Source organism: Phyllostomus hastatus, unplaced genomic scaffold (assembly GCF_019186645.2).
Source record: "Phyllostomus hastatus isolate PE091 unplaced genomic scaffold, TTU_PhHast_1.1 phas_scaffold_55, whole genome shotgun sequence".
In the NCBI taxonomy this organism is placed as follows: Eukaryota; Metazoa; Chordata; class Mammalia; order Chiroptera; family Phyllostomidae; genus Phyllostomus; species Phyllostomus hastatus.
In genome coordinates this window covers 11775320-11798733 of record NW_025334035.1, presented here as the reverse complement: position 1 = coordinate 11798733, position 23414 = coordinate 11775320, and the positions used below count along the sequence as shown (strand labels likewise).

Sequence of the window (23414 nt, the reverse complement as noted above, 5' to 3'; positions counted from 1 at the left end):
AAAAAGAAAACAAACTCTCAGCAAAATAGAGGAAACCCTCTATTTCCTCAGAATAGAGGGAATATACTTCAACATACTAAAAGCCATATATGAAAAACCTACAGCTAGCATCATACTGAATGGGCAAAAACAAAAAGTGTTTTCCTTAAGATCAGGAACAAGTGTGGGGTGTTCTCTTTCAACACTTGATTATTCAACACAGACTAGAAGTCCTGGATGCAACAATCAGACAAGAAGAAATAAAAGGCATCCAAATTGGAAAGGAAGAAGTAAAACTGTCATTATTTGTAGATGACATGATGCTGTATATAGAGAACCCTAAAGAGCCCACCAAAAACTACTAAAAGTGGTAAAGGAATTCAGTAAACTAGCAGGATACAAAATGAATATTCAGAATTCAGTGGCATATTTATACACCAATAATGAACTATCAGAAAGAAAAACTAAGAAAACTATCCAATTATAATTGCAACAACAACAACAAAACAACAACAAAAAGGCACCTAGGAATAAATTTAACCAAGGAGGTAAAAGACCTGTACTCAGAAAATTATAAGATACTGAAGAAAGAAGTTGAGGAGATGCAAATCAGTGGAAGCACATACCGTGTCCATGGGCAGGAAGAATTAACATCATTAAAATGTCCAAACTACCCAAAGCAATCCATAGATTCAAGGCAATTCCTATCAAAATACCAATAGCGTACTTTAGAGGACTAGACCAAATATTCCAAAAATTTACGTGGAACCAGAAAAGATCCCAAATAGCCTCAGCAGTCTTGAGAAAGAAGAACAAAAATTCAGGTACCATGCCACCTGATACCAAACTATACTACAAGGCAACAGTACAAAACAGCCTGATACTGGCATTAAACAGACATATAGATCAATGGAACAGAATAGAAAGCTCAGAAATAAAACCCACACCTTGATGTTCAATTAATATTTGACAAAAAAGGGCAAGAACATACAATGGGGTGAAGATAGTCTTCTATTTAAGAAATGTTAGAAAAATTGAATACATGCAAAACAAAACACTAGACCACCTTGTTACACTATACAACAGAGTAAACTCAAAATGGATCAAAGACTTTACTGTAACTTGAAACCATAAAAATCCTGAAAGAAAACATAGGCAGTAAAATCTCAAACATTTTTTATAGCAGAATTTTTTCTGATATATCTCCCTGGACAAGGGAAACAAAAGAAAAAATAAATAAAAGGATCTACATCAAACTAAAAACTGTTTTCACAGCAAAGGAAACCATCAACAAAATGAAGACAATCCACTGAATGAGAGAACACATTTGCCAGTAATACATCTGACAAGGGGTTAATATCCAAAATTTTTATAAAGAGCTTATACAACTTAACACCCAAAAAACAAATGATCCAATTAAAAAATGGACAAAGGACCTGAATAGATACTTCTTCAAAGGGGACATACAGATGGCCAATACACATATAAAAAGATGCTCAATATCACTAATTATCAGAGAAATACAACTTAAAAACACCATGAGATATCACCTCATACTTGTCAGAATGGCTATCATCAATAAATCAACAAATAACAAGTGTTGGAGAGGATGTGGGGAAAAGGGAGCCCTCATGCACTGTTGGTGGGAATGCTGATTAGTGCTGCCACTGTGGGAAACAGTGTAGTTTCCTAAAAAAAACTGAAAATGGAAACTGCCTCATGACCCAGTGATCTCAGTTCTGGGAATTTATCCAAAGGAACCTGAAAGACTCAGGTGTCAAAAGAATATATGCAGTCCTAGGTTCATGAGCATTATTTACAATAGCCAAGATTTGGAAGCAGCCCAAGTGCCCATCAGGAGATGAGTGGATAAAAAAGTGTGGTACATTTACACAAAGGAATTCTACTGGCCACAAAAAGAATAAAGTCTTACCCTTTGTGACAGCATAAATGGACCTAGAGGGTGTTATGCTACATGAAATAAGTCAGTCAGATAAAGCCAAATACCGTATGATTGCACTTGTACGTGGAATCTAATGAACAAAATTAACAAACAAAATAGAAACAGACTCATAGATACAGAGAACAGACTGACTGCTGTCAGAGAGGAGGGAGGTTGGGGGGCTGGGCTGCATGAAATAGGTGAAGGAAATAAGCAACCCCCCCAAAAAAACAAACAAACAAATCCCCCCAAACAACTCATAGACACAGACAACAGTTGGGTGATAACCAGATGGAAAGGCGGGGTGGGAGGAGGTAGAAGAGGGTAAAGGAGGGACAAATGTCTGAAGGAGACTTGATTTGAGAATTGCGAACACACAGTACAATACAGAGATGATGTGTTGTAGAATTGTATACCCACAACCTATATAATTTTATTAACCAGTGTCACTCTAATAAATTCAATACAAATATTTTTAAAACAGAAGGAAACAATGATAAAGATCTTCAAGTTTCTTTCCAACGGTCTTTCCATTTGCAGTTCTAGGATTTTTACTATCAAGCTGGAAAATGCTGGAAACGACTGACCACCAGACTGATCTCAGCACTGAGCCTGAGCTGGGTGCCAAGGTGTCTGTTCCCCAGAGTTAAATAGGGAATTTCAACTCAAAATGAGAGTTCAGTGTCGCTGGATGTTTTCACCAATTAAGCAACAATGATTTATCCAGCAACAGTCATACAGAAGGCCGAGGTATAGTGAGCATGTGAAGATGTTGGCCCTGCCTTCAGGAAGCGGAGTGAAGCGAGGAGGTGTGGGAGCAAGGGGGCGTCCCAGCACTAGGAGAAGGGCCAGCTGCACACCATGGGCTGAGGGGCTGAGGCCCATGGCCTGGAACTGCCAGTCTTCCATCACAGCTCAGAGCCCATCCACAGACGTGGCAACAGACACCACAGTGCTTCAGCACTGTTGGAATCTCTTGACTGATACCTGGTTGAACGTGTATCAACCATGAAAATACGTGGTACACGAATGTTTGGAGACATGTGCTGTTCAGAGGGTCCAGACCTCCCTGATGGGCCCTAAACAACGGGAAACGATGGGAGGGATCCATGTGCAAGTGCAGAGATGCTGGCTGCCCACCAAGTGTCTGTGTGTGCATGTGTGAACGTGACTGTGTGTGCATGCATGTGCACAGACTGAGCAGCTGAACACAGCTGCAGGTAATCAGATATTGGACCAATAAAGCCTGTCATTGCCTGGGTACAGTGCCACCACCTGTCAGCCCACCCAGGAAAGGGAATGGTGACTCATGCCCTGGCCAGTGCGCTAAGCTCTCGGCAGAGACTGGGCCACTCCGATAAAATGCAGAGCTCTGAGGAGAGAGACCAGGGACAGTGTTGCTTCCCTTCAAGGGGGAGGGAGAAGTAATGATTCTAGAACAGGCAGCTTCCAGCATGGCTAGTTGCCTAAGACCCCAGTGAATGTAGCCCCTGAGAGGCCCCTCAATAGCCATACTCCCTGATCAATCAGTATGTACAACACACTGGTGTCAGAACACACAGGCATCCCCTATCCACTGAAATTCATACCAACTCTGCCTCAGTCTTTTTGTAAAAAAATTTAAAGAATATATTTATTGATTTTAGAGGAAGAAGAGAAAGAAACATCATCCATTGGTTGCCTCTTGTACATGCTCTGACCAGGGATTGAACCCACAACCTAGGTATGTGCCCTGACTGAGGATTGAACCTGCAAACTTTTGGTGTACAGGACGTTTCAACTGAGGCACCTGGCCAGGGCTGCCCCTTTAATCCTGACATAATCCCCTCCAGCCTAACACCTCACAGTGTGGTTTCCAATGTTCGTGAGCATCTGATCCCTGAGTAGGGTGGCCTGTGCATGGGTGTTTGCCGTGAGCACCTCTGCAGCGTCCTGCTGGGCCCGGAAGGATGATTTTCACAAGAAGCCATAGTCACAGCAAGAGGGCTGTGAATAGGAGGAGGCTGAGGAATGGCAGGACTCCAGTACTTTCGGGTACCTTGTAGTAATGCCAGCAAAGAACAGCTGCAGGGGGTTGGGGGTCACTGCCCAGTGAGGAATAAGGACAGAAAGATACTGGCTGAAAACAGACTGAAGGTAAACTTGGCAATTTGAGAAAATACTAATAAATGTTACTGTGAAAAAGTCATAATCACAGACAAAATATATTTATTAGAAATATTACAGTCATACATACACTTTTTTTCATACACTTTCATGTCAATAGTTAAATACAGCTGTTGGCACATGGTATCCTGAGAATGCTTGGTACAGTCTGGTGTGCTTTGTGCAGAAACAAGGCTACAGATGTATCAATGGCATTCAACTAATGTAGTTAAAATTAGTGAGCTACTCAGGATGTTACAGCCAGACTCTAACCTGGGTCAGAGAAGGGAAACACCAGATGAACTTGGGCAACTGAGATATTAAAAACACCTTTAAAAGGTTGTGTTTACACGCTTCACTGCATGTCCTTGGTAGTTCATCTCAACATGGCACTAAAGCTTTGGGATGGGAAGAACTGCTGCTGGATTTGGTAAATGGGTTTGTATTTACAGACCTGGATCCTCTAATTCCACACACCTGCAAAGGCCTGCCCTGCCCTTGGTGGGGAAGTGGGAGGGGAAGAGAACACACAGGCAGCTGCAGACAGACCTTATGGCCAGGTGGCTAATTACTTTGGGAAGTGCATTTTGTGTAACACCTGCGCATCCACTTCAGATGGTCTCAACAAAGCTACAGCAGAGCAACAGAATGAAGAACAGAAACCAAAGGCTAGCATCATTTGTGAAGTGAGAAGGGACAAAGATGCAAGAAGTGTGAATTTGCCCAGGGAGACAGGGGCTGGCACAGTATCACAGGTCATTAAAAGTTCAAGTTCATGAAACAACTTGCAATGCATGGACCCATCCATGACTTCTCTTTACATCCTTTAAAAATTCCACTCTTCTGGGTCTTGCACTTTGCACGTGTCTTTTATAGAAAAACAATACATTAAAAAGGGATCTGCAGAACCACCAAACAGTTTTAAATTATTAGTACTGGCTGAAGGAAGTTGGGGAGAATCATGTAGCCTCTGAAAACCTCAGGAAAGAAAACTGGAAAGGATACAGCTTATAGCTTGCTGACACTACCTCATTTTCTCAGCATGTCAATTTTCCACCTTCACTCTGTGCTGGGCTCTCTAATTTCAAACGGACCTAAAAACCCCACTCTGTGGCCTAGCCTGGTCTGGAACAGCTGCTCCCCAACCCTCCAGGGCTAGAAGGCCAGACCTTGCACTCTGGCCACCTCAGTCCCCTCTCAGGACCCAGCAGGGCCAGACTCACCCCACACCACCTGTATTTCTCTTACAGGACACATGCTTCCTCTCCTTGCATGCCCACCAGCAAAGAAAATGGCAGTAAAAGAACTCCCTTGAATTATAAAAATAAATCGCCACATGGTCTTCCTTATGTAGGACATTTCTTTCCTTCTTTTTAACCTGAAGGGAGCAGGCACCAGCAGGGAGGGAGGGGGCAGGCCCAGACTGCTGACCCAGAGCTGGTGTTGAATCATTCATGGTAACCACTAAAAACAGGGCGCTGATCGTGCCAAATGCCCGTGCAGGCATCCAAGACCTCAGTGTCTCCCACACACAAAGACTCATAGTAATTCCTGATAAACACAGCCACCAACACCCCCACCCTACTACTTGGCATGTTCCTTTCCCCCACTGTAATGGCGAGCAACCCAGAAGCACGGGAAATATATCAGTTACATCAACAAGACAGATGCAAGAAGCAGCACAAGCGGTAACTTTCGTTTGGGTACATTCATAAAGGAGGAGTCAGGGGAATTTGTTCAGCCTGTGCCTCCAACTTCTCCTTGAACACAAAGGACCAATTAGGAAATCCTCGCCCCAGAGTGCTCAGCACTCCCTGTGCCATGCTGCCCTGGCCCACCCTGCATGCCTCTCAGTGTATCTGGGAACTTGGACAATGCACAGGACACGTCCCTGGTCCCATACAGATACCTGGATTCAACTGATAGGGCAGGCCAGGAGACTGTAGTGCAGAGCCACAAGCAGGACATGAAGGATGGAAGATGGATGTACCAGAAGAACCCTAGGACCAGTCCACAAAGGTGGCCTGGAGGGAGGGGCCAAGCTCAGACAGTGGCTGGGCCTGCAGCAACCAGGCCCCTCAAGGGCCACCACCATGTGAGTGTTACTTTAAGCAATGACAGCAGTACTGTGACTCTCAGGGACTTATGGTAATAACAACCCTTTGTCTGAGGGGCACAAACCCAGAGTAATGGGCCCCTTCACATCACAGTGCGCACATCACCTCAGACGACTTCACCTCAGACTCACTTATGTGAGCCACACCCCACTTCTATATAAGGTGCACTTATTTCCCACCAAGAACAGAGAATCACCAGGTGGTTACTTGCACAGAGTACTCCCGAAGTGAATGGGGCCACTAGGGGGATTCTGCTGTCGCTTAGGGTGATGGCAGGACAGTAGAGAACTGCACTGTCCTTATTCAATTATAAACAGAGTCATCTCTGCCCATCCCCAAGGGCTTCCTTTTGCCATGAGAACATGAAAGGCCTGATGCAGTACTGAATGCCATGTAAGTCTAAAATTGAAATATTGTCTAAATTTGCCATCTGCCCAGTATCCCAAGAAATACGCATCTTCAGCTTGTTTCATTGCACAAATACCCGAAGACCCCAGCAGACACAGCCTCCGCACATGAGCAGTTTCTGTCCATTCCACACATGGGGTGAGTGTGCTTGGGTGTGCTTGGAGTGTGAGTAAACAGGAGGCCAGACCGAGTGGAGGAGGCCAAGAGCTGGCACGGAAGGTTGAGTGCGGAAGTTCCAGGTGCCCGCATCCCAGCACAGCGCATGCGCAAGCACACACTTCTGTCTGCCGGCCACCCCACAGGGATGGGGGCCACCTACCCAGGGGCTCATTCTAATTCTCACATGTTTCACCTTCCTTCCACTGAGTCCAGTGAGTGACAGAAAGACCTGAAAATGTAACCAAGTTCTGGGTGCTGAAGTTGTCACCTAGAACATCAGCACATTTTCCCAGAAGGCAGGTCCGTGTGTTCCCATGCTGCCTGAAGGCACACGTCTGTCTTTTGTTGTTTTTTCTTTTTTGGATGGAGGTGATAGATAGAAGGGGCAAAGTTTTTATAAAGGCAAAAGCTGGGACTGTTAGTAAAAAGGTGGCCAATGTCCATTGCTGTCTGTTGTAAGTCTTGGTGCAGCTTGTTGGGAAATCACTCAGTGTGACTAGAGATGTCCACCCTGGAGAGCAAAGCTTCCCCAACTTCCCTCTGAATGTGTCCAGATTCAAGGTGGGAACACAGGGAACCCAGCTCTATTTCCTGCTCATGTGTAGGTACCCGCTGGATTGGACCTTCCCTTGAAAGGCGGAGCAGGGCCTGTGGAAAGTGACCAGGCGCTTCCAGGACAAACTGCAGGCGGCGGCAGCAGCTGCTGTTCGGTCCTCGGGTTTACGTCTCAAAGTACTTGTATATCTGGGCTACATATTGCATCACGCTCTGCCAGTCGGGACGGTCAGTGTGCAGCATCTCGCTGAGCTCCTGCAGGAGAAAGAAAGGGTCACAGAGGGGCCCAGGCTGAGGGCAGGGCTGGTGCTGCCACAAAAAACTCCACCCACGAGGAGGCAGGTGGAGGCAACACCAACACAGTGTGGAATGTGATTAGTTAAAAGAAAAGTGTTTTCTTCCTATTTATTTAGAGATACCATTCTTTTAAAAAATATTAAACATGACCTCCCACCCTGCATCTTTTAACAACATGGCAGCATTAAAAAAAGTGTGAAGACAAAGTCACCCATAATTCCATTATTGTAAAGGGATTTCTGCTTCTCTGAGTTCCCTATGACTCCCAGTCTGTCTCCAATACCATGGACACCCTGTGCGCTCTGTGCTTCTCATGAGCATCTTCATACATAATCCCCACACTGCAGCACTGTGTCGCTGGCTGTCCCTTCAGTGGATGCACTCTCCAAGGGAACGGCTGACCCCTCACTGGCAGACGAGGCGGGCAGTGTGTGTCCACCTCACATTACAGACTTTGCAATAAGCATTTTGGTGCATACTGTTTCCTTCTGTGGAACTAGTGCCTTAAGATGTTCCCAAGAATGCAAACACCTCAACTTCTTGAATCAATTTGAAACGCAACCATTTGTTTCACCAGAATTAGGTGTTATCACTCAACGTTAACTTAGTAGGCAACAAAGCAGGCAGAAAGTAGAGGCCAGAAAGTGCCAGGCAACAGTCAAGTTTCCTGAAATGTATGCTACTTAATGTATTTCATAATCCACTTATGATTACATTTGGATTCTTTTGTGGTCCCAAGAAAACAATAGGAAAGGACCCTAACGTAGAGCCAGAAACAGAAACACAGTGGAGGAATAAGGCTGAACTAACCAGCACATCTGCTCCTGGGCAGCAACAGAATGAGCTGTAGCCAGACATTTGTCCCCCATTTCAATACCATTGAAATACATTCCACTGAGGGTGGTCCTGGGTTATAGTAAAAAATGGCCCACATATCACTGGTCGTGCAAGAGGGATGGAGAAGGAGTAAGTGCAACATTCTACACACACATATCTAGAAAAATTTAAAAAGAGAAAGTTTTCACAGAATACAAAGCTAAAAAGTTTCCTACCTCAAATACAGTAGTCAAGGCTGTGCACACAGATTGATGCATGGAAAGCTAAAAATCTTATTAACAGGGGAATTGTTAATGTGACAATACAAAAAAGTAGTAGTCAAGAATTGAGCAAACTATTTAGGTGCTCAATTCTATACCACGAGCACTGAGAAATTAAGGAAGGCCCACAGATGCAAGACAGACAGATGGTGAACTTACCTCCAATGCTTTATGCAGGAAAAGCATTACATAAAATGTAACAACCATTCATGATAAAAACTCTAAAAAGCTAGGAATAGAAAGGAATTTATTTCACCTACTATAGAAAATACACCAAAACCCAAAAGTTACACCACACTTAATGATGAGAGACTGAAAACTTTCCCCCTAAGATCAGGAAAAAGGAACAAAACAAAAATGTCTCTCTCACTTCTTGTCTTCAACACTGTACTGGAAGTTCTAGCTAGTGCAATAAGGCAAGAAAAAGAAACAAAAGGCATACAAATGAGAAAGGAAGCAATAAAACTGTCCTTATTTGCTAATGACATGATTGTATATGAAGAAAACTCCAGAGAGTCTACAATAAAATCTCTTGGAACTAAAATGTAAGTTTAGTGAGGTCTCAGGATACAAAGTCCACATCCAAAGGTCAAATGTTTTCCTACCTATCCAGCAATGAACAACTGGAATTCGTGACAAATTTAAAGTGGAAGGAGGGAGAAGATTAAAAAAAGAGGGAGAGAAGGCAGAGGTAGTGAAAGAGCAGGAGGTGGAAGAGGTGAAGAAGGAGACTGGGGAGGAGAGAAAAAGAATGACAAGAACAAGAAGAACAGTATAAACAAACAAATATACAAACAAACAAACAAACAAACCCAAAAGACCAAACCTGTGCAGAATCTATATACAGAAAACTACAAACCACTGATGAAATATACTTAAAATCTAAATAATGAAGACATGTTAAAATGTCAAGTCTTCTCTATCTGATCTACAGCTACAACATAATCCAAATAAAATTCCCAACAAACTTTTTGGGAGAGATCAACACACTGATTCTAAAGGCACAGGTACTAAGCAGCTAAAACAATTCGAAAGATTCGATTTCCTGACATATAAAGCTGTATTAATCAGCAGAGTGTGACCAAGAAACAGGCCCTTAGACCAAGAAATAGGCCCTTAGATCATGTTACTTGTATTTTATTACAATATAAAAAGTTGAGAAAAAAGAGAGAGAAGCCTTCTTGCCCTTGGCAGTGCATGGCCTTGGGGTGGAGGTGGACAGAAGCTCTATAATCAGGCAAATTACAGCAGAATGTGTTGTGGGCAACACACAGGGCTTCGAGTAAATGGTGCTTTAAGGGCCCAGAGGTGGCTCGGCTGTACTGGCTGCGAGGCTCCTGAGTGGGTCAGAGCGCTGGCCAGTGCCTGCCTTTGCCACTCAGGGGCTGCTCATCTCTCTCGACCTGCACGTGCCTCTTGTCCACTGGTAAGGGGCACCTGGCTCTGTGGGCCCAGGGAGTGTGCACACATAAATGCCTGGCGCAGAGATGTGAAGCACGTGCTGTTCCTGTGATCAAGCTTGAAGGTACCCTGTAAGTGCCCTTTCTAAGGTTTATACTATGGAGTGGCCCAGTTATGCCTAAGGACACATTCTGACCCCTCCTACAATCCTGAGGTGTAAGCATCTCCCCACAGGAGGCCTGAAGTCCTGGACGTGGGTGTGCAGTGGCTGCTCTGGTGGACACCTTGGTTTACTCAGTCACCAACACCAGCAGACAGATGACCGGTGTGGGAATGTCCCCGCATTAGGATGCACCAAACCCTGCAGGGCACACACTATGGCTGCTTTTACAGTGGCAGAAACAGCACAATATCCCTCTCACCTGTTCTCTCTGTGAGGTGCTGCCCACAGATGCGCCATGATGAGCCAGCCCTCTGAGTCACACTGCAGTGGACATGCAGCGCTTACTAAAATTTTGGGGACACTGTAGATCTTTCACTTGTAAAAAATTTAATCCTTATGAATATGCTACACCCAGAAACTTATACTTACTTGAATATACACATACAAGTGGCTATTTTCCTAATTTAACAATAGAACTTGATCAAAAGCTTGGGATTATTATTGCTGTCAATTCTGACTGGAAGTATTTTCAGAGTATCATGCATAATTAAATATACTATTTTTCAATCCACATCAAGATACTGAAAAGCAAATTTTTTTTATCCTCACCCAAGGATATTTTTCATTGCTTTTAGAGGGGGATGGAGGGAGAGAGAGAGAAATATCCATGTGAGAGAGAAGTATTGATAGGCTGCTTCCCACATGTACCTGGACCTCAGATCAAACCCACAACCTAAGTATGTGCCCTGATCAGACATCGAACCCACAGCCTTTCAGTTACAGGACAATGCTCCAACCTCCTGAGTCACTCAGCCAGAGCTGAAAAGCAAATTTAATAATGTAGGAAGTTTCTGTTTTGTTGATGACATAAACTGGTTAAATGTTTCACAAGCATTCCTAAGTGCTTTTGAAATTAATTATGCTTGTCAGTAGATCCTCATAGACATTTGTAAAAATGGAATTGCTGGCTCTGACAATGAGGTCTACAGATGATCTCATTGTCTCCCCAGCTTTTGCTAAAGTACATTAGATGAAAATTAGGAAAAATGTTAAATTAAAAAGCAAATATTAACTGTAACACAACAAAGAAAAATGTATTCTTGTATATTCTTATATATAATACAATCTTCTAGCAAGTTCTCACTCTGTCTTTAATGCTCCATTCTGCCCAGATATGTAAGTCCTCTCATTACTTTTTAAATTCTCTAGATTCAGACACACATAATACGGATATCTTTTTCTTGAAGGTTTAGTAGAATCTGGGCTTACTGGTTGTGTGTGTGTGTGTGTGTGTGTGTGTGTGTGTGACTATATTTTACACAATGAATTCAACCTTTTAATCGTTAAAATTCTATTTATGTCTGAGAAAGTTTTAGACACATATTTACATTGAGCCTTTGAAATATATTTATATTTCTTTAGGAAACTGCTATATTTCAAACATATTGGTATAACATTGTTCATTGTACTGAAATTTCTGTGACAGCTTTACTTTCAGTTTTTCATTTCTTGGATGCCCTACAACCTCAGAGGGTTATGGAATTTTGTCTTACTACAGTGAAATTTCAGTTTCAATTTTCCTAATTGTTAATGAGATTGAACATTCTTTGAAATGTTCATTGGTGATTTGTGAGTTGCCTATTCTAGCCTTTGACAATTTTCTACTAGATTGTTTTTAAATTTTTGGTTAGTAGAAATTATTTGTAGATTATCTGTCTTCACTTTTTCTGAAGTTTAGTTATGATTCAAGTTTATCCTGTTTGAGATTCACTATGAATCTTCAGTTTTTCATCATTCTGGAAAAATTTCAGGCACCATTTCTTCAAATACTGTCTCTCTACCATTCTGTCTTTACTCTTCTTCTGGAATTCCTACTTGACATGGGACACAGTCACTATCTGATTCATTGTCCATGTCTCTTAAGCTCTGTGATACGCAACAGTCATTCCCAACTCCCTTCTCCCTTGCAGGCTTCCCACTAAAGAGGCTGAAAATGTACACTCACTTTTTCAGACTTCCCTGCTGCTGGAGTGACCTTGTGACAGAGTAATGCCAACAAGCTGGGGGGACTCTGGGAAGTCTTTTGATTTCCTCACCAAAGGGGGAAAATGTGAGGAACTTGTTCTACCCCTTTCTCCTCCTTCCTGCCCTGGTGAAAGGAGTGATGTGTGGAGCTTGGCAGCCACATTCAACCACAGAAGAACAAGCAGCTGAGGCGGAGAGAAGACGCCAGCAGATCAGAGATGGTGAAGTACAGAAAAGAGGCACTCCGGGTCCTGGGTTCAACACTGAACTGGGCCTGAAACCACTTCTGGATTTATTTTTATTTTCTTTTTTCAAAATAACACCTTTTTGGTTTAAGCAACTGTTAGTTGGGTTTTCCATTTCTTGAAGTTGAATATTCACTGACTCATAAAACCCCTCTATTGTATTTTCCATTTTTCAATGTTTCTGTTTTATGTTCTGAGTAATTTCCTTAGGTCTATTTTCCAGTTCTCCTCTTCTGTATCTAATCAGGTTTTCAATCCAACTGGTGTTTTTAATTCTAAATTTCCATTTCCAGAACTTTTACTGGATTATTTTTCCAAATCTTTTTTATAATAACATGGTCCTTCCTATTCCTTTGATCTCTTTAGTATGTTTAAACCTACTTTTTGTAGTCTCTTTCTGACTGTTTTATTATCTCTAGTTCTGGGAGACGATCCTCTTGTTTGTGGTGTCTGCTGACAAGCTCAGATAGTTTTTTGGGTGTTCTGTAATTTGGGCTTGTGAGCATTTCTCCAGCAATCACTGGACTACTAGCCAAGGGGTTTCTGCACCAGAAGTATAATAGTATAAACTAGGGGCCTCTTGTGGCACAAATATCACAACTATGGACTCCAAACCTCACCTGGCTGTTTTCTTTTCTTACAGGGGAAAAGCAAACTTCCTTATCACCTCCCTGGACTAGCAGGTGTTTTTTTTTTATATCCTCTTTCATAAGAACAGCTGCATTTTGTGAGCCTTGGTTTTGTGCAGGGGTCTCCATAGTAATGCTCTTATTCCTGGGTGGGTGTGAAGTAACATCCATCATGACAGTCTAGAGCCATGGCCTCTAGCCCTGGCCTGGGGCTGGCACAGTGTGAGCTCAGGCCTCATGGCTCTGGTTTGTACTTCTCTTCTCATGTCTGGCACCTGGTTCTTTCCCACTCTTCCTTCAGAGCTCGGATATGTATTGACATTTTAAAAATTACACGTCATTCAGATTTCCAGGTGACTTGAACAAGAGGGCTTTATTGATAATTCAGTTCATTGTTTCCAGAACTGAAATACATCCATAATCAATCTTTTTTTTTCTCATTAAACTTTGTTTTAATAGGTCTCAAAATTCTGTGACAGATTTTGGTCATTTTCATTAAAAAATACTGATTTTAAAAACTAATGACTTAAAAACTGCAGGACTTCCAGCAAGATGGAGGAATAGGTGGATGCACCATACCTCCTTGCACAACCAAGGTTAGAACAACAACAATTTACAGCCAGAATAACACTCAGAACTGATAGAGGATTTATCTGAATGGAAGTCGGACAGCCAAGAAGTTGAAGTAGACCCGTACCTCCAGACTGGTAGGTGGGGCCAAGAGGATGAGCCAGGCGGGCGCGGGTAGGCGGCGTGTGGAGGACGGGGAAAACCTGGAGCGAAATCACCGTGAAAGCCATCCAGTGCGCAAGAACACAGTGGTGGTCCCTGAGTACGCAAGCTGCGGCAGTGAGGCGGCGATTGTGGACCAGGGCTGAGTGCGCAACCCAGGATCCCAGAGGAGGGACTGAGATCCCAGGAGAACAGAACTACTGCCATTGTTTTCTCCCGTCCCCACTCCCGCCCCCGCCCCCACCCCCACATATAACGTCACAATCTAGCAACTGGGGTGCCCAGCCTGGTGAACACCGAAGGCTCCGCCCCTCACCAGAACAAGAGCGACCAAACCAAAAAAAAAGAGAGAGAGAGAGATGGCTCAAATAGAAGAACAAATCAGTGCCCCAGAACTCATCCTTTTGAGCGACCAAGAAATAGCTAACCTATCAGATGCACAGTTCAAAACACTGGCGATCAGAAAGCTCATGGAATTGGTTGATTTTGGGAGCAAATTAGATGAAAAGATGCAGGATACCATAAAAGAGATGCAGGAAGATACACGGAAGAGAGCCAATAGTGAAGGGAAGGAAACTGGGTCTCCAAACAATACAGTGGACCAGAAGGAAGATAGAATCAACCAAGCAGGAAAGCATGATGAAATAAGAATTCAAAAAATGAGGAGAAGCTTAAGAGCATCCAGGACATCTTTAAACATTCCAACATCCAAATTATAGGGGTACCAGAAAGGGAAGGGGAAAAGCAACAAACTGAGCACGTATTTGAACAAATAATAAAGGAGAATTTCCCCAATCTGGCAAAAGAAATAGTCTTCCAAGAAATACAGGAAGCTCAGAGAGCCCCAAAGAAGTTGGACCCAAGAAGAAACACACCAAGGCACATCATAATTACATTAGCCAAGGTAAAAATGAAGGAGAGAATCCTAGAAGCAGCAAGAGATAAGGGGACAGTCACCTACAAAGGAGTTCCCATCAGACTGTCAGCAGATTTCTCAAAAGAGACCTTACAGGCAAGAAGGGGCTGGAAAGAAGTATTCCAAGTCATGAAAGACAAGGACCTATATCCCAGATTGCTCTATCCAGCAAAGCTTTCATTTAGAATGGAAAGGCAGATAAAGTGCTTCTCAGATAAGGTCAAGTTAAAGGAGTTCATCATCACCAAGCCCTTATTTTATGAAATGTTAAAGGGACTTATCTGAGAAAAGAAGATAAAGAAAAAACATGTATAGTAAAAGGACAGCAAACTCACAATTATTAACAACCATACCTAAAGCAAAACCAAAAGAAACTAAGCAAACAAGTGGAACAGGAACAGAACCACAGAAATGGAGGTCACATGGAGGGTTAGCAACAGGGGGGTGGGAGGAGGAGAGAGGGGGAAAAGGTATAGAGAATAAGTAGCATAGATGGTAGGTAGAAAATAGACAGGGGGAGGGAAAGAATAGTACGGGAAATGTAGAAGCTAAAGAACTCATAAGTATGACACATGGACATAAACTAAAGGGCGGGGGGGAATGTGGGTGGGAGAGGGAGTACAGGGTGGAGGGGAGAGAAGGGAGGAAATGGGACAACTGTAATAGCATAATCAATAAAATATATTTAAAAAAAAACCTGCCACACACACAAAAAACCCAAATGGTCCACAAAACATTCTCCTTTCCTTCTGAAGGTTTTACAATACATTGTAATCATTAACCAGTCCTTCACTATTACACTTAAGTGGTCAATTGAGACAAACAGTTCTGAGACCGTTCTTCCAACACTGATTAAGACTGGGGTGGCAAGTATTGGGGATAGTATTCACTTAGCCTCTGAGCTTTCTGAGCAGACTTAGTGACTTTCCTAGCTCCAGCTGGCTCCTTGTCCACTGCTCTGATGACACCAATAGCAACTGTCTGTCTCATGTCACAAACAGCAAAGTGCCCCAGAGGAGATTAGTCAGAGAAACTCCCAACACACACAGGCTTGCCAGGAACCATATCAACAATGGAAGCATCACCAGATTGCAAAAACTTTGGGCCATCTTCCAGCTTTTTCCCAGAGTGACAATCTTCTCCTTCAGCTCAGCAAATCTGCAAGCAGCATGAGCGGTGTGACAATCCAGAACAGGTGCATATCCACCACTGATTTGGCTCAGATGGTTGAGGATAATCGCCTGAGCTGTGAAGCCAGCAGCTTCCATTGGTGGGTCATTTTTGATGTCACCAGCCACACTGCCATGATGAACATATTTGACAGACATGTTCTTGACATTGAAGCCCACGCTGTCCCCAGGAAAAGCTTCACTCAAAGCTTCATGGTGCATTTCAACAGACTTTACTTCACAGCTGTAATGTTGACAGGAGCAAAGGTGACCACCATGCCAGGTTTGAGAACACCAGTCTCCACTCGGCCCACAGGGACACTACCAATGCCACCAATTTCATAGACATTCTGGAGAGGCAGATGCAGGGGCTTGTCAGTTGGATGAGTTGGTGGCAGGACGAAATCCAGAGCTTCAATCAGTGTGGCTCCCCTGGCACTGCCATCTTCATGGGTGACTTTCTATCCCTTGAACCACGGCATATTAGCACTTGGTTCCTGCATGTTGTCGCCATTCCAACCAGAAATTGGCACAAATGCTACTCTGTCAGGGTTGTAGTCAATTTTCTGAATGTAGGTGCTGACTTCTTTAATGATTTCCTTGTATCTCTTCTGGCTGTAGAGTGGCTCAGTGGAATCCATTTTGTTAACACCAATAATCAGCTGTTTCACACCCTGTGTGTAAGTCAGGAGGGCATGCTCACTGGTCTGCCTATTCGTGGAAATACCTGCTTCAAACTCATCAACACCAGCAGCAACAATCAAGCACAGCACAAGCAGCAGCAAGCACAGTCAGCCTGAGATGTCCCTTTAATCATGTTCTTGATAAAGTCTCTGTGTCCTGGAGCATCAATGATGGTCACATAATACTGGATGGTTTCAAATTTCCACAGGGAGATATCAATGGTGATACCACGCTCACGTTCAGCTTTTAGTTTATCCAAAACCCAGGCATACTTGAAGGTGCCCTTCCCATCTCAGCCTCCTTCTCAGATTTTCCTATGGTTCTTCTGTCGATCCCAGCACATTTGCAGATCAGATGGCCAGTAGTGGTAGACGTATTGGAATCTACGTGTCCAATAACCACAATGTTGATGTGAGTCTTTTCCTTTCCCATTTTGGCTTTGATTTAGTGGTGGTTTTCTCGACACCTGTGTTCTGGTGGCAAACCCATTGCAAAAAAGCCCACAATGAATCTTAATGGAAAAAACTCTAAATCATAGGGGGTCTGACCAACTGGATCATTGTATATTCAGGATCATGAGTAACACACCTTGAACAAATGGATTTTCGTGTTCTGTAAGACACTGTCAGTAGGTAGCATAAAGCTCTTCCTCGTATAATTAGACTAAAGTGTGGCAAGGATACAAAATGGGGTTACTTACCAGGCTGGGTTTAATGCCTACACTTTCGGCTGCTTCAAATGCCAACAAGAGATTCCTTTTCTAAGTTGAAAAGATAAAAAGACGGGAATTACCAACTAAAAATATAAAGCTTTTGCTAAGAAAGAACACCAACTGACACTCCATATAGAAAATCTATAAAACACTTAAAAATTTAAGTCAGATACACAAACAATGGTCTCAATATAAGAAAAGAAATTGACAGGTTTTAATTGTCACTAGAAATAGTATTGCTGATTGACTCTTGAGTATCCAAGATAAACTTTTGTTAGCCCTGTTATTTTTTACTTTGTCTAGATACAGAACATACACTACTCCTGTCGTGTATCAACAGTTGATTATCTAATCATGATGCTGTATCAAAATGTGCACATAGTTTATATAATCAAATGAAAAGAAAAAACCCGCCCCCCTCCAATCCCGTGTCATTGGAAGAACCACTCTTTACCCTCTGTCTCTGGTTCTCCAGGTGACTAGCCTGCACATCTCTGCCACAGCCTGCCATGACTGCGTCTCCATTTCGAAAACATTTCCTACTAGTTTCCTAACAGAATGAGGATTCCAGTATCCATGCGCGTCTCTCTTCTCTTCTCTATAGCCACATGGCTAATTTTAGTACTTTCATTAGTTGTGTTTGTGACTTTAAATAACATCCTTATATCTCCATTTTTTAAAAATATATTTTATTGATTATGCTATTACAGTTGCCCCATTTCCCCCTTCATGCCCCTCCACCCTATACACCTTCTCCCACCCACTCCCCCTCCTTTAATTCATGTCCATGTGTCATACTTATAAGTTCTTTAGCTTCTTCATTTCTCATATTATTCTTACCCTCCCCCTGTCCATTTTCTACCTACCATCTATGCTACTTATTCTCTCTACCTTTCCCCCCCTCTCCCCCTCCCACTCCCGTTGCTAACTCTCCATGTGATCTTCATTTCTGTGGTTCTGTTCCTGTTCCAGTTGTTTGCTTAGTTTCTTTTGGTTTTGCTTTAGGTATGGTTGTTAATAATTGTGAGTTTGCTGTCCTTTTACTGTACATGTTTGTTTGTTTGTTTTTTAATCTTCTTTTCTTAGATAAGTCCCTTTAACATTTCATAAAATAAGGGCTTGGTGATGATGAACTCCTTTAACTTGACCTTATCTGAGAAGCACTTTATCTGCCTTTCCATTCTAAATGAAAGCTTTGCTGGATAGAGTAATCTGGGATATAGGTCCTTGTCTTTCATGACTTGGAATACTTCTTTCCAGCCCCTTCTTGCCTGTAAGGTCTCTTTTGAGAAATCTGCTGACAGTCTGATGGGAACTCCTTTGTAGGTGACTGTCCCCTTATCTCTTGCTGCTTCTAGGATTCTCTCCTTCATTTTTACCTTGGCTAATGTAATTATGATGTGCCTTGGTGTGTTTCTTCTTGGGTCCAACTTCTTTGGGACTCTCTCAGCTTCCTGGACTTCCTGGAAGTCTATTTCCTTTGCCAGAATGGGGAAGTTCTCCTTTATTATTTGTTCAAATATGTTTTCAATCTGTTGCTCTGCTTCTTCCCCTTCTGGTACCCCTATAATTTGGATGTTGGATTGTTTAAAGATGTCCTGGAGGTTCCCAAGCCTGTCCTTTTTTTGAATTCTTATTTCTCCATTCTTTCCTCTTTGGTTGTTTCTTTTTTCCTTTTGGTCCACTCTATTGTTTTGAGTTCCAGTTTCCTTCCCATCACTATTGGTTCCCTGTGCATTTTCCTTCATTTCTTTTATGGTAACCTGCATTTGTTCATCTAATTTGCGACCAAAATCAACCAATTCTGTGAGCTTCCTGATCACCAGTGTTTTGAACTGTGCATCTGATAGGTTGGCTATTTCTCAGTGGCTTAAAAGGATGAGTCCTGGGGCATTGATTTGTTCTTCTGTTTGAGCCATCTCTCTCTCTCTTTTCTTTTCCTTTTTTTTTTTTGGTCTGGTCACTCCTGTTACAGTGAGGGGTGGAGCCTTAGGTGTTCACCAGGGCTGGGCACCCCAGTCGCTAGACTGTGATGTTGTATGTGGGGGCGGGGTCGAGAGGGAACAATGGTGGTAGCTCCATTCCCTGTGGGGCCTCAGTCCTTTCCCTGGGATCCTGGGTTGCGCGCTCTGCCCTGCTCCACAATCACCACCTGACTGGGTCTGCCAGCTGCCGCTTGCGTACTCAGGGTCCACCTGCTGTGATCTTGCGTGCCCCAGATGCCTTAAAAGCTCCCGATTGCCTTATGTGGCCAACTCTCTCTGCTCTCCTCACCTCGGCCCGCGCCGGGCTGCTTGTCTCTGCCCCTCCTACCGGTCTGGATGAACAGGTCTATTTCAACTTCTTGGCTGTCCGACTTCCATTCAGATAAATTTTCTATCATTTCTGGGTATTATTCTGCCTCTAAATTGTTGTTGTTCCAATGTTGGTTGTGCATGGAGGTACAGTGCGTCCACCTATGCCTCCATCTTGGACGGAAGTCCTATATCTCCATTTCTTGTTCCAGCAATTATCGACAGTACTTCCTGAATCCACTGTATATGATAAGGAAGAAGTTCCCCTCATCTTTCCTCCACCTTTCAAGTTTTACTTTTAGATTATTAAAACCTGTAATACTCACTTCCTTTTCTATAACCACATTTAAGTCTTCTGTCCTCCCTTAAGAGGACGATTTTGAACTGAAAACAATGAACAGCAATTACAAAGTAGTGCACTACAGTAACATTTCCTTCTTTGTAGTTTGTCAAGATGCTGTGCCACTACAAACCTTTTTCCCAAGGATTTTCCTCTTGGTGACCCAGCCATTATCACTGTTCTATGAAGTCCTTCAGCCCTAGGGTTTTTCAGAACCTCATGTTGGTTTCTGCATAACACCCCTGCTCCACTGGGGTAGGTTCATAGGCTTCTTTGTTAAGAATGTGTGTTGGAGAGATACATTTTCTGGACGCATTCATATATGAAAATGTCTTTTGTACTATCACACTTGGTTTATGACTTGAGATTGAAAATATTATTTTCCCTAGAATTTGAAAGATACTGCTCCATAATCATTTATTCCTAATTTGTTGCTTCTTTTTGAGACTCTTTCTGGTTGTTCTCTGGTATTTCTTCATCTGAATACATTTAAGAATCATTTGGTCATGCCTCCTCCCCTCCATGATTTATATGAAAGTCATTAGGATTATATTAAAATGTAATTAAGTTAGTAAATTTAGTTGCAAGCCAAGTGTTTCTGTACATATTTATGTTTTATGTTCCTCAGTAGAATTTTGTAATTTTATCTACTTAGATTTTATAAATAATTTTATACATTTTCCATCCCCCCCGGCCCAGGCTTCCAGCCTGTCCTTGCCAGCATACATAGTGCCTGAAAATTAAGGGGTCTGTCCTGATACTGAAGCAAACCCTCGGCTCTAGGTAGCAGGTCATGGGGAAACACTGAGACACTGCGATGCACGTTTTCTGCTGGTCTAGGGCCGCGGTCTTGCAAAGCTGGCTGTCTTCAGTGAACTTGCCCAAGCTGCCAGCCATCTTCTTCCAAATTAAGGGAAATGAGTGGGGGTGAACTGGAAACCTTTCATGTTTCCATGACAGTACTCTCTGTTCTGTTGAGACAGGAGCTGTAAATTGGCTCCTGGCTTCCTTTAATTTAGCCCAAACTATGGAAGGCAGTTCTCCTGTTTTGGTGCTAATGAGCCCTTTGTCCTTATTCTAAAAGGCCTTTTGTTTAGTTTGTGGGAGGAGGGGTTTTGTAGGCCAGTTTTTAGGCTACCATTATTTAGAAGTCAAGATACAAATATTTTTTATGGCTTTTGGTATGTAAAGTGAAATTGTGTTCTAAAATGTTACACCAATTTTCAGTTCCAGCAATAATTATGTCCATTTTCTCATACCCTGACCTGCACAGAACATTAGTTTTAAAAAGTCTCTGCCAAATGTGGCAGGCTAAAAATCATATTTTATTGTTTTAATGCATATTCTTTGATTATCAGGAAGGTCTAGGAAAAAGGCAGTTCTGAACCTAAGGATTTACCAAGTATTCCCTCAAGACTGTTGTAGCCTGATTCTAATGAAACTGCTGGTGTTTTCTAAGCAGATACTCTACAAAGAAATGATTCACAGTGAAAAATTGCCTCAAAATACTCTGAAATAGTGTGCCATATGACACAGAGTCTTAGAGAGGTGGCTCTTGGTTAACAAAAGTGAGTCTTATCCATCTTGGTGGCAGCAGAACAGTGGTGACCAGCATTGTAGTGACAATGCTTCACAGTCCCTGTGAGGAGGCTGGCGGGAGGAGGAGACCACTGCAGGGAGAGAGAGCAGCGAAGAACAGTGCAGATGGTCTCCCGTCCTCGGCACCTGCAGTGGTGCTGATAGGGGGCTTAAGACTTGGAAAATTTTAGCTTAAGGTAAATAGCCACAAATCTAGCAGGTAATGTGTATGTTAAGCTTTCGTTTCAGAAACTACAGATAAGGCCCATCCTGACTCCTGGGAAAAGCAGCCGACCTCCTGGGGCACTGGCTAGAGATTACCGCCTGGAGACATCCATACCAAGAAGAAGCAGGCGACCACCCCTCCCCCTTGGAGACAGCTAACTGCCCAGGACAGGAATGTTGCAGCTGCTGAATCTCAAAGCCCTCACCGCACATTGTTTGTCCTTCCCCACCCCCTTATAAAAAGATCTGCCCAGGAAAGAAAGGGGAAGATGGCTTTGTTAGGGTATGAACTCACCATCTTCTCAGGTCACCAGCCATCTGAATAAAGTGCCCACAAAAGATTCAATCGCTGTCATTGCTTATTGGATTTGGTGGTGACAGGCAGCCCGAACGCCGGTGTTTTTTCCGGTTACAGTGCCTGTGGCAGCCAGGCAGGGGTGTACTGGTTGGGGGACAAGCACAGGCCTGGAACCTTCCAGGCTCTAAAACTGTGAAAGTCCCCAACCCATGGTTTCAGAACTTGGCCAGTGGCCTGGCCAGCATGGATCTCACCTGCAACTGCTGGGAGTAGGAATCCCAAGTCCAGAACTTCTCAGCATTTCATTTCAGACACTGCCCCAAGCACACTTCATTCTACCACCTGAACCTGTTTAGTGTGAGTGAGTGGAAGTTTCACAGGATGACAGATAAATCTTTTTATTGAAAAATGCCCAAAATTTCCACTGACTGTAACTTACAACCTCTGACTGTGTATCTCTTTAGTGTCTTAGAAGATATCCTTGTTAGTTTTACCAGAGATTCCCTACTTAATACTGATGTCAATCTCACTTGGTTTAATTATGTCCATAGTGATAGGAAGAGATCATGATTTCTGAACTTTCTGGGCTGCATCATGCAATTTTTAGATTTTGACTTGAGTGGGTGTTTACACACATAGGCCTCTTTTTTTGGTGCCCTGTTTGATGTATTGGTACCCCGCCCCACACTGAGATCTTGCCAGAACAAGGCTCTTGAGGCAGGGGCTAGGCATTGAGGCAGGAGGTAGTCAGGAAGGAAGCTCCAGAGACCCCGCAGGGCTGAGGTAGAAAACATCTATACATGACAAAGACCCCCTAAGACGGGTTGTTCCTGTTTTCTGGGATAACTCTGAATCATAGAATGCGCCTGCGCGCTACTCCCTGATTCATTATAATATCATTATAATGAAATAACATTGTGGGACTCCCTTCTCCAGTAGCCAATCAAGAAAGTCATGGGAAACCACACATGTGCAGTAGCTTTGAAATCCAACTCCTTGTACCTGCGCAGGAAAAAGCCCGCCAAAGACTAGCAGGGGGGGCTTCTGCCCCTATAAGAATAGAATCCCCCAGCCCACGTGTCCCTTTTTTTTCCTCTGCTCAGAGCTGGCTCACTCCTGTGTCCTGTGGTGTGTACTATCACTTAATAAACCTCCCCTCTTTCTTTATGCTATAAACTTTGTGTGTTCGGTTCAATTCTTTGTCCTCGATCACTAAGAACCTGGTTACCTGTGCACACCTGTGCACACCTGTGACAGTTTCACTCACCCTAACAATGGCAAAGGGGTGCATTTCCCTCAAATTA

The 23414-nt window shown here is 43.2% G+C and overlaps 1 protein-coding gene and 1 pseudogene across 5 annotated transcripts in view; both read right to left on the bottom strand.

Moving 5' to 3' along the window:
• Positions 1-23414, bottom strand: part of SPECC1 (sperm antigen with calponin homology and coiled-coil domains 1) — a 336370-nt gene that overhangs the window by 5390 nt on the left and 307566 nt on the right. For 4 of the 5 annotated variants that reach the window (XM_045824061.1, XM_045824060.1, XM_045824062.1 and 1 more), the window contains 2 exons: positions 17364-17423; positions 4121-7560 (listed from right to left, as the gene is read on the bottom strand). In XM_045824061.1, coding sequence (XP_045680017.1) covers positions 7471-7560; positions 17364-17423 — 150 coding nt within the window. In that variant the 3' untranslated portion in view covers positions 4121-7470. Of the gene's footprint in view, positions 1-4120; positions 7561-17363; positions 17424-23414 lie in introns of those variants that run through there. The other variant, XM_045824063.1, reaches the window with a different exon arrangement.
• Positions 15831-17135, bottom strand: LOC123809177 (annotated as a pseudogene).